The sequence below is a fragment of the Marmota marmota genome, unplaced genomic scaffold (assembly GCF_001458135.2).
Source record: "Marmota marmota marmota unplaced genomic scaffold, marMar, whole genome shotgun sequence".
NCBI classification, from domain to species: domain Eukaryota; kingdom Metazoa; phylum Chordata; class Mammalia; order Rodentia; family Sciuridae; genus Marmota; species Marmota marmota.
This window is the reverse complement of record NW_026000082.1, coordinates 33,495,986-33,507,748: the sequence shown is the minus strand read 5'-3', so window position 1 is coordinate 33,507,748 and position 11,763 is coordinate 33,495,986. Positions and strand designations below refer to the sequence as shown.

The following is an 11,763-nucleotide window of genomic DNA, read 5'->3' as shown; positions in this document are numbered from 1 at the left end:
GTGAGTGATAAGTCAAGCCCAGAGATCACACAGTCACTATAGTATGTTTTTGTGCTATATTTTACCCATGGAATAAATGAGTAAGCGTCAACATAAAAATACCAATAGTAGTTGCCAAACAACTTAATCTGGTAATTTTTTACCTGACGTACACCTTAATAACTAGGTTAGCAGGGCGCGGTCCTGCGCCTGTAGTTTCATCTATCTGGGGAGCTGGAGACCTACCTCCGCAAGCTAAGAAGAGCTTACTTCAAAAGAAAAAGAAAAAAAAACAGTAGGTTCTACTAGTATTCTCATTTTTGGGAGAAGACAACAGATTCTGATTGGATTTGAAACTCATGACTTTCAAATGTGCATTTCCAGCTCCACTTCTCTCCCAAGCTCCAAACTTAACCCTCTGAATCTTCCTTGACATCACCTAGAGGTCTAATAGGCTTCTTAGAACACAACAGCTGCTCTTCCCCGTTTTGGCATGTCCTTGAAGAGACCCTCTACTCCAGTCTTTTTGTAATATTCCATGTTCAATTCGTCAGCAAATCCTATGTGCTGTGCCTTAAAAATGCATCAAGAATCTGACCGTTTCTTACTGCCTCCACAGATACTACCACTGTCACTCACCTGCTCACCTGAGTGGTAGCAGTAATTTCCCAACTAGTCTCTCAGATTCAACCATTGGCCCCTACCCCTTCCATATGGTCTCAACACACCAGCCAGGGTGTTAATAGCAAAGGTTTTTAGTTTGGGGGGCTGGGGGTGTAGCTCAGTGATGGTTTGTGTACTTAGCATGAATGAGGTCCTGGGTTCAATTCTCTGCAAACCCCACCCCCTGCAACACCACCCCAAAAAAGAAAAAAAAAAATCTACTTTGAGTTCATTTTTCTGTATGGTGGAAGGGAGGTAAGTCAGTGATGACTGACATCCCCAGCTCTTTATTTTTAGACAGGGTCTCATTAAGTTGCCAAGGGCCTCCCTAAACTGCTGAGGCTGGATGGAACTTACCATCCTCCATCCTCAGTCTCCAGAGTCACTAGAATTACAGGCATGCACTACAGTACCCAGCCCATGCCTAGTCTTTTGAGGAACCTCCATACTTATTTCCATAGTGCTGTACTAATTTACAATCCTACCAACAGTGTAAAAATGTTCCTTTTTTCTCCATATCCTCTTCAGCATTTATTATTGATTGTATTTGTTTTATTTTTGTGTGTGTATTTTGGGGGGTTACTGGGGATTGAACTCAGGGGTATTCAGCAACAGAGCCACATCCCCAGCCCTATTTTGTATTTTATTTAGAGACAGGGTCTCACTGAGTTGCTTAGCACCTCAATTTTGCTGAGGCTGGCTTTGAACTTGCGATCCTCTTGCCTCAATCTCTGGAGCCTCTGGGATTTCAGGCATGCACCACCACACCCAGGTGATACTTTAGCTTCCTGACTAGGCAGGGTCATTGCCCCTTGCCAGCCTGAAGCAGTCACTGAAGGATCTTCACCCCTCACCAACCCTTAAGATTAAGGGACCAAAGTCTAGGCTGAATGAGATAGGGATTTAGGATAAAAAGAGAGATATAATGAGTCTTTTTTAAAACAAATTTTTTCTTTATTTTATTGTTTATTTATATGCAGTGCTGAGAATCAAACCCAGAGCCTCACACATGCTAGGCAAATACTCTAACACTGAGCCCCAGAGGAAATAATGAGTCTTAAAGGAAATGCACTCAAGCCATGAGATGCAGAAAACACAGTTGTAAATCTTGAGTGACATGCCGCCCTTGGTCAATGCCCTTGTAAAATGAGGAAAATGCCCAAACCCAGGGAAAACACGCCAAAAATTGTGCAGCTCCACCTCCAATCCAAAGTCTAACTACAGTGCTTCTATAAATATTCAACTCATCTCAACCTAAGGAGGGTCTTCTCGCTCCGGATAACCCGCATTCTCCCTTGAAAGCCTGTCTACTTCCTAAATAAACCTCTGTTTATGCTTTTGTCTGACTTGAGCTGAAATTCTTTTCCTTCACATATCCCAAGAACCCTGCTGGTCCTGAGTCAAATTTCCCCTCCCCTCTGGGAATTCCTTGGATTCTTCTCTGGAAATGTCTCTTCTCCAGGACAGAACTACAACCCAGATCTATCTGATGAGAATGTGCAGAACTTTTGCTATTGCAACACACAGTGCCTCCAGAACCACCCTGTAAGGTGGGTCCATGATTTGCCTTGCTTAGCAGAAAGAAAACAGGGTTCAGAGAAGGGAAATAGCCTGCCTCTTGGGTCACACAATGATTCTAGGGCAGACTAGCTGATGTCTAGATTCTGCTGGCCCGTGCAATCATAGGCAGACACATGACCCCAACCCACAGCTGGAGGGTCTGGGAGAGGGAGGAAGTTCAAGATGCTGACAGTGAGTGCACTGTCACATGAGCTGACCAGAAAGGCTTCGGGGAGGCTGGGTTCAAGCAGCATTTCCAAGGTCAATTTCCTACAGCTCTGCCTTTGCCCAGCTGCTCTGGCCAGAATTACTTGGAAAACTGATAAAATGGCTTCCCACTGAGATGTTTAGAATCAGTCAGGAAAAACCTGGCTTTTCTCAGATCCCAGAACTCTCCAGTTAGAAACAGAAAGAGTAAACAAATTGGTCTTGAGTAAACTTGGCAGCTAGTCTGTCTTCCTTGCTGAGTGAGCCTAAATTAGATATTTAACTTCTCTGAGTCTGTTTTTTTCTTCCTCTGTAACAATGAGCAGAATAGTGCCACCTATTCACAAGGTTGTGCAAAGAAAAAATATAATGACATGATGATTTCAATAGTTCCTCAAACCACCAATTTGTAAAAACAAACTGGTAAGACTCCTCACACTGGTACAAGCCTGTAATCCCAGCTGCTGCAGAGGCTGAGGCAGAAGGATCCTAAAGTCAAGGTCAGCCTCTACCAATTTAGAGAAACCGTGTATCAAAAAGAAAGGCTGGGGATGTTTCTCAGTGGTGGAGGACCCCTGGGTACAATCCCCACTTTCCATCCCCATATACAAAGGGTTACTACATAAAGCACAAAGAAATGATCATCTGGCTTCATAAATGTCATCGGACCAGCTGTACCACTAGAGTTGCAGATGGCAGTGAAGGATATGGAAGACAGCAATCCCCAGGAAAAAAGAAAACAACCCCCAGGGAGAAAGAAGGACAATGGGTTCAGGGACAGAAGGAAAACAATGGGCTTTGGACTTTCACCATTTCCCAGCAACAAAGGCTTTGAACTTGGACAACTGTTCCCCCTGACTGCCCAACCTAGGAACTCTGCTGTGAGTCAAGTCTCACTTAAACCCTATTAAAAAAAAAAAAAAATCAGACCCCCTCTCGTAACCAGTTGCCATTTTCTCCCCTGAAAATGTGTCCCTCAGCTACTTGATAATAAAAAGCACCATTGATTCGTCAAGGTCTTTCCCTGTTTTCGTTACTTTTGCTTTCAGGCAGAGTTTGTTCAAATTCCCTCCGGGAGCCTGCTCTCCAGCACTGACCTGCATGGTAGAAGCAGGGGAACTGTTTAACATTGAACCTGAACCTTGAGCTGGATGCCCCAGGCATGTCTAATAGGGCTCCAGGAAAGGGGCACCACAGTGATGTCCTCAGTCCAGAACCAGCAGGGCAGGGGGCTGGAGAGAGACACCACTCCAGTGAGTGGATCAGTGAATGGATGTTCCAGCACCCTTGATCTCTCAGGCCAATGCTTGCTTGGCCAAGCTTTCCGTATTCCTCCTCCCCACTATCCAGATTAATCTCTCTATCCAGTGGAGTAGGGATTATTAGCCCTATTTTACAGAAGTGAAAAAATTTTTAATTCTTTTTTAAAATTGTTTTTATTTTTTAGTTGCAGTTGGACACAATACCTTTATTTATTTATTTTTATGCCTTTATTTATTTATTTTTATGTGGTGCTGAGGGTGGAACCCAGAACCTCGCACCTGCTAGGCGCGCGCTCTACCGCTGAGCCACAACCCCAGCTGCAGAAGGGAAAACTTTTTACAGAAGAAATGACTTCCTTCATCCCAACTCCTTGGGGTCTGATCTTCTCTGTGTTGAAAATGTCCCATGGTCCCCCCCATCCTCTGTCTGCTGGTGACCCTTCGCTCAGGGCGGGAAGCAGCGATCGGCTGAAGGAGGAGGACCCGGCGGGCAGGGGCGGGGCCAGACAAATAGCCCCGAGGACCGCGTTTCGGGATTTGGCTATGGAGACCTGGGATTGCCGCTACCAGTTTCGGATCGCGCTGCTTGGAGAGGCAGCGGTGGGCAAGACGTCGCTGCTGCGACGTTACGTGGCGGGGGCGCCTGGGCTGGAGACCGAGTCCGAGCCGGAGCCCACCGTAGGCGTCGAGTTCTACAGCCGCGCGCTGCAGCTGACTGACGGGCCGAGGGTCAAGCTGCAGCTGTGGGACACCGCGGGACAGGAGCGCTTCAGGTGCGGCCGCTGGGGCGGTGGGCAGGGAGGCGCAACACGGAGGGGCCTCTGGTTTGGGGGGAGGGGGGAAGGGGCCCCTGGCCATGCAGATCCCCGACTTCATCCCTCCCTGGGTCTCTGCAGATCGCTCTGGCCAGACCCCTCCTCCCTCTATACTTCATTTTACAAATACCGCGTGTGGGCCAAGTCCCACAGCGTCGTTAGGTAAGCACTTTACCTCTGAGCCACATCCCCAGCCCCCAGTGCTAGAGGAACATTCAGTTTTTCGGGGATTTGCACCCCAGCTTTCAACTCGATGTATGACCTGGTTGCCAAAATTCCCATAGCCCAAAGGGGGAGGTGTCAGGGGAATGTCAAAGGAAGAGAGACTGGCGCCTGGCCTGATGGCACAGACCTGTAATCGTAGTTACTGGGGAAGCCAAGGCAGGAGGATTGCAAGTTTGTAGCTTTGGCAGTGTAGCAGGACCCTGTCTCAAAATAAAAAGTCCTGGGAACGTAGCTTAGTGGTAGAGCAATCGCATAACACGCGAGAGGCCCTGAGTTCAATCCTCAGAACTGCAGAAAATAAAAAGAGAGAGAATATGAGAATTTATGTTGGCCCTGAAGGATGAGTAGGAATTTGTCCGGCAGAGAATGGAGAACAGGGAATCACCAAGGCTCCTCCAGGATTTGTAACTCAGACTTGCTTCCAGACTGGGGAGTGTCCGAGTGTTGGGAGAGAGACAGACGCTGACCTGTCAAGAAGCACAGGGCTGTGAATGAGCTAGAGTGGGGTGTGAGGCATTCTGTGGGTCCTAGGGAGAAGGTCCAATCTCTGGGGATATCTTAGTGTCCTCAAGCTCTCCTAACTTACCGTTCCCCCTCCCCAGGTGCATCACCAGGTCCTTCTACAGGAATGTGGTGGGAGTTCTGCTGGTCTTTGATGTGACAAACAGGAAGTCCTTTGAACACATCCCAGACTGGCACCAGGAGGTCATGTCCACTCAGGGGCCCAACAAGGTGATCTTCCTGCTGGTTGGCCACAAGAGTGACCTGCAAAGCACTCGTTGTGTCTCTACCCAAGAGGCAGAGGAGCTGGCTGCCTCCCTGGGTATGGCCTTTGTGGAAACTTCAGTCAAAAACAACTGCAGTGTGGCTCTGGCCTTTGACATCCTTACCACTGCTATCCAGCAAGCCCTGCAGCAGGGGAACATCAAACTGGAAGAGGACTGGGGGGGTGTCCGGCTCATTCACAGGGCCCAAATCCCTAGGTCCTCTAGCAGGAAACAGCACCCAGGCTCATGCCAGTGTTGACTTGGGAAAGAAGGTGTTAAAGTAGAGCAGACTTCAGATTCCCTGGTGGGACAGAGTGTTAGTATCTTTGGAGGGCAAATGAGGAGGGTTAATTTCAATGGAATCTTTTTTGTTGTTGTTGTTGTTACCAAGGATTGAACACAGGGGTGTATGGCCTCTGAGCCACATTTCCAGCCCTATTTTGTATTTTATTTGGATACAGGGTCTCACTGAATTGTTCAGTGGCTTGCTTTTGCTGAGGCTGGCTTTGAACTCGCAATCTGATCCTCTTGCCTTAGCCTCCCAAGCCACTGGGATCACAGCGGTTCGCCACCATGCCTGGCTTCAACAGAATCTTGACAAGGTCATGCCTCCTGCATTTTGGGGGTTTAGCTCAACCCCTTTCTAGATTAAGGTTAAACCAATTATGCAATGTCCTTTCCTTAAGTCTCAGTTTCCTCATCTGTCAATAAGGCTTATAAGAGATGACCATGAATGAAATTATAGGTGTGCTCACTCAGAGTCTGCCATTCTGAGAACTGAATGACAAAAGCTGTCATCCCCTCCAGTATCTTTCTTGGCTTAGGCTGTTTCTGGAAGCATTCCTGGGCTTAGCGTCTGGACGCTGCTGCTCTGGCAATGAGTGTGGGGAATTCCAGTACAAGACTGGCTTTTAGAGCCTCCTTAGGTCCTCAGGCCAGAAAGAGTTTGGGCATGGAATCAGATGTGGCCTCAATCTAGGGTTGCTGCCCAGTGTTCCCACAAGCCCAGGGTCTAAATGAGTGTGGGAGGCAGGGCTGAACATGAATGTGTAGCAAGCATGCTGAGCACACAGTGGACACTACAATGAGCCACCAAGGGCAGAGGGATCTATGCTCCCACCTACCACTCTACTCCTGCTGCTGGGAATACTTCGAGGTGACAGACATGATTTGAAATACTCTCTGGGAACTGTCCACCCCTAAAGGGCAGTCCATATCCAATTTCCACCAATGGGTGGGAGGATAAAGGCCTTGCCCTCTCTTCCCAACTCTGAAGATCAAACCCAGATTCATCCCTCTCTATCTAAAGACTTCATTGAGAACATTATTGTGACAATATCACAGCCAAGTTCTCCCTCCTTCCCTTCCTTCCCCAACCAGGTAGGGACTTGAAGAATGCCCCATAATAAATGTCTGCCTTCTGAAGAATTTAATTTGCTAGGTGAGACTATTGTGGACTTCATGGAAGGAATGGTGCTTATGTTGGGCAGATCTCAGCAGGCATAGAGAGTATGTCACTGTGCCAGTGGGCATGAGCAGAGCATGGACAATTGCCACAGTAAAAAGACCATAACCACTTAACTCATTTTGTGAGTTGGGCCAATTACCTCATCTCAGCCTCGGTTTCCTCCTCAGTAACACGTGACTGATAATCCTTCCTTCCTTGAGTTCTTGGGAGTTTTTTTTTTTATATATTTTTTAGTTGTTGATGGACCTTTATTTTATTCATTTATATGCGGTGCTGAGAATTGAACTGAGTGCCTCACACATTTGAGGCAAATGCTCTACCATTGAGCCAGAGCCATAGCCCCAGCCCTCTTGGGAGGTTTTCAGTTAGGTTGTTTCTTAGCTTCCTCCCATGGAGGCTGGTCTAGGGTTGACCTCTCTGGGAATGTGGCCCTCCCTTTTTTAAAAACAACCTCACTAGGCTGGAACAATGGTACAGGTTTGTAATCCCTACTACTGGGGTGGGGGTGGGGGCGCTGAAGCAGCAAGTTTGAGGCCAGCCTCAGTAATTTAATGAAACTCTGTCTAAAAAAAAAAAAAAAGGTAGGGTGCAGGGGTGTTCGCTCAGTGATAGAATAGTGTCCCTGGATTTTACCCCCAGTACCGCTGAATAAACAAATAATTAAAATAACCTCACTTATCCTTATAGTAACCTTCTAAGGTCTGTACAATTATCCCCATTTCACATATGGGGCCAAGAAAGGGAAAGTATTTGTTTTAGGGCATATTTTCATTCCTTCATCAAAATTTTTCTGAACAAGCATCTACTCTGTCAGAATCCCTGGAGATATAGCAGTGGCCAAAACTGAAAAGCCCTTTGGGGCTGGCATTCTAGTGGAAGAGAGAGAAAAAAAATACAAATAATGAACTAAACGATTTCCAGTTGTAAGTGCTGTGAAGATGTAACAAAAAGTTAAGCTGGGCACAATGGCGCACCTCTGTGATCCCAGTGGTTTGGGAGACTGAGGCAAGAGGATAGAGAGTTCAAAGCCAGCCTCAGCAAAATCAAGACACTAAACAACTCAGTAAGACCCTGTCTCTAAATAAAATACAAAAAAGGGACCGGGATATGGTCAGTGATTGAGTGTCCTGAGTTCAATTCCCCAGTGCCAACAAAACAAAACAAAAAACTTTAAGACTCTTCACTTTTGCCTATAAGTGTCAGACAGGTAGCTAAAAGCAGGATTAAAGATTTTGCATCTCCGTCTCCATCTTACATCCATCCTCTTTGTTCTGAGTCATCTTGGATTGTAGGAACAAGGCCTGATTCAATAAACATCTTGTGATGAGTGGAAGCTACCTCCCATCCTTAGACAAAGGCAACTTTCTTATCTGAGGGCCACCTGACCCATCCTGAGATAATGATGGATAGATCACACCTAATCAAGATCACCTGCTTTGGCAGCTGTGACAAGCCTCTGACTATGCAACCCCATATACACACCTTGTCTTTATTCCCCTATAAAACCTCAAAGTCTCTGACAGGGCTAAGTCCTGTATACTCTTGTCTTTTTGATGTAGTTATACTGATTAAAGTTCCTTTCATGCTTTTTGCCATTACCTTTTATGTTTGTTTTTTGGGGTGAGTAACCAGATCTGATTTTTAAATCCCCAGAGTCAGATCTTATTTTTTTTTTTTTTAAGCAGGAGGAGGAGCTGAGCCAAGAGATGGGAACAGAGGAAAAGAAAAATAACTACAGCCCTCTCTGACCAAGCGCTGCTTCCTTTTTTGGGGGGGTTGACCTGGGGACTTTGCCGCTGAGCTACATACATAGCCCTTTTTATTTTTTGAGACAGGATCTAAGTTGCTGAGACTGGGCTCAAATTTGCCATCTTCCTGTCTCAGTCTCCTATGTCTGTATCTCATTCCCCTGCTAGACTGTCACTCTTCAAGGGCAGGGCTGTTTTTTTTTAATTCTCTTGGAGAGGCTGCCTTGGGCAGGGTAATACTGGGCTTTTCAATTTTTTTTTTTTTTAAGAGAGAGAGAGAATTTTTAAAATATTTTTTAGTTTTCGGCAGACACAACATCTTTATTTGTATATGGTGCTGAGGATCGAACCCAGCGCTGCGCGAATGCCAGGCAAGCGTGCTACCGCTTGAGCCACATCCCCAGCCCTGGGCTTTTCAATTTTTTTAAAAAATAAAGATTGAGCTGGGGCTATAGCTCCGTGGTAAAGCGCTTGCCTTGCATGTGTGAGGCACTGGGTTTGATCCTCAGCACCAGATAAAAATAAAGCTACTGTGTGTTAATCTATAACTAAATAAATATTTTTTTAAATAAAATAAAATAAATAAAAGATTAAAGATAGTCCAGAGTATAAAGACTTCCTTCTACCTATACCTCAGCTTCAACAACTATCAGTGGGTATGGCCAGTCTTGTTTTTCATTTTTTTTTTTTAAATATTTTTAGTTGTAGATGGACACGATACCTTTATTTATTTATATGTGGTGCTGGGGATCAAATCCAATGCCTCATGCATGCTAGGCAAGCGCTCTACCACGGAACCACAACCCCAGCCCACCAGTCTTGTTTTCAGGTTGTTCTGCAGTTCTGGGGGCTGAACCCAGGGGTGCTTTACATTCTCAGCACTTTTTTTATTGAACCAGGAACTTGTGCATATTAGGCAAGCATTCTACCAACTGAACTATATCCCTAGCCCCTCCCAGCACTTTTTGAGACACAGTCTCCCTAAATTGCCCAGACTGGCCTCAGACTTGGGATTCTCCTGCCTCAGTCTCCCAAGTCACTGGGATTAAAGGCATGCACTATGGAAGCCAGATTGTTTTATTATTTTTGGTTTTTGGCAATGTTAGGGTTGGAACCCTGGGCCTGGCACATGCTAGACAAGTGCTCTACCACTGAGCTACAACCCCAGCCCCTGGCCAATCTCATTTTATTATGCCCCCCAATTTATGATTTTCTTCCTGGGATCCAGCCCTGGCACAGAGCAGGTGCTGTCTGTGTTGACAGGTATAGGAGAACCTGCCTTGAGCTCCTGGCTGGGACACTTTACCCCAGCTGTGCTGGAAGACCTAGTGTTAGGAAAGGCAAGCTTTTCCTTGTTCAACCTCTGTTCCTACAGGCCTGGGGCTGTGACTCAGACCAGCAGAGAAGGAGATAGCCTAGCATATGGGGGCTGTGACCTCTGTAGTCTTTTAAGCCACCACCACAGGTCTGAGTCCTAGCCTGCCCACTGACTGCTCCATATCTCAGTGATCTTACTTATAAAATATGGGGCCACATTGGAAGGCCTCTGAGGGACTTTCCTAACTCCAGGTAATTTTAAGACCTTTAGTACAGATCTACCCTCCTCCTCCCAGTTTCATCCCATGCAGGTACCAGGATGGCTTCCTGGTCCCAGGTGGCTCCTTCTGTCTCAGAACTCATCCCATCCTTGTTGTAGCCAGCCCTTATCCTGCCTTAAAACCCTTTGACTGGGCTGGGGTTACAGCTTAGTGCCAGAGCGCTTGCCTAGCATGTGGGAGGCATTGGGTTTGCTCCTCAGCACCACATAAAAATAAATAAAGGTATTGTGTCAATTACAACAAAAACAAAACAACAAAAACAACCCTTGAACTAATTCTTCCTCAGGAGGACCCCTTAAGCCTTATTACTTGACCATTAGTCCAAACAACTGCAGCAACTTCCTGGCTGGCCCCCTCCTGCCTGCTTCCAATTCCACTTTCCACACCAATAGCTGTTTACCATGCAAACAGCAAAATCAGTCCTTAGCTAAAACTTACCTGGCTTCCCACTGCCTAGCACTGTTTTTCATTTTGGTACGGGGGATTGAGTCCAGGGGCATTTTATCATTGAGCTATATCCCCAGTCCTTTTTATTTTTCATTCTGAGATGGGGTCTTGCTATGTTGCTTAGGGCCTTACTAACTTGCTAAAGCTGGCTTTTGAATTTGTGATCCTCCTGCCTCAGCCTCCTGAGCCACTGGGATTACAGGTGTGTGCCAAGGCAACCAGCCAAACTTCCTGTTAAAAGCAAGTTTTAAGCATCAGAATCCTCTTGTCTGATGGGATCTTTGTGGGAGCCCAACAGTTAAGAAAGATGTTGCTCAGTCTAAAGAGCAGTGGGAAGTCCAGAGTTGGCCTGCTGAGCCTCCCACACTACTCTCCCATTCCCTGCCACACACACATAGCCTAAAGCATGGGTACTGAACTGAGGGCTTCAGGTACACATGTGAGAAGCCAGAATGAAGCTGAGGTAAGATAGAAGAAATTTAAAAATAGGTAGAAAGGAGACATAAAGGAAGGACAAGGAAATAAGATTTTAATTCAGAAGTTCTGCATGCTTTTCCAGGCCTGTCACTTCCAATCTCTTGCAGACTTGTTATTCCCCAGATTCCTGATAAATCTGTACATTGTCTGTACGCTGTCAAGTAAGCCCCCAATACATAGATCTAACAAAGAGATTTCGAGGAACCTCTCGATCACATATAACAAAGACCACATCAGCCTAAAATCTAGAAACTGACCAACCACCAGACTGCTATCATTCCTACATACCTTTCTATACCCATCCCTCGCCAAATTTCCTTTAAAAGAAGACTAGAACCCCCAAAAGGCATCTCTCACTTGGCAATGGCCTGCATTCTCCCTTGAATGCATATTCTTTGCTTTACCCCCAAAGGCATCTCTCTGTTGACTCTCTAATGACAAAGTGACACTACCAAGCCTGAGGGCTGTCCACCCTAAGGCTCCCTTTCTGCTCATCTTTAGCTACTCTCTCCAAATCTTGCAAATTGAGCTTTAGCCACGTTGATAC

The 11,763-nt window shown here is 46.2% G+C and overlaps 1 protein-coding gene across 1 annotated transcript; it reads left to right on the top strand.

Annotated features, from left to right (window-relative positions):
• The first annotated feature begins 4,041 nt into the window (after positions 1-4,041).
• On the top strand, positions 4,042-8,279 carry Rab42 (RAB42, member RAS oncogene family). Its single transcript, XM_015484868.2, has 2 exons — positions 4,042-4,444; positions 5,314-8,279. Exons 1-2 carry the CDS (start codon positions 4,071-4,073, stop codon positions 5,735-5,737), a joined length of 798 nt encoding a protein of 265 aa, XP_015340354.2. The 5' UTR covers positions 4,042-4,070; the 3' UTR covers positions 5,738-8,279.
• Positions 8,280-11,763: the final 3,484 nt, after the last annotated feature.

Excerpts from the sequence above, each read along its gene's own strand:
- Rab42 (XM_015484868.2), top strand. The coding sequence starts at position 4,071 with ATGTCCCATGGTCCCCCCCATCCTCTGTCTGCTGGTGACCCTTCGCTC. Across the intron at positions 4,445-5,313 it reads GCGGGACAGGAGCGCTTCAG|GTGCATCACCAGGTCCTTCT; the intron begins GTGCGGCCGCTG and ends CCCCCTCCCCAG.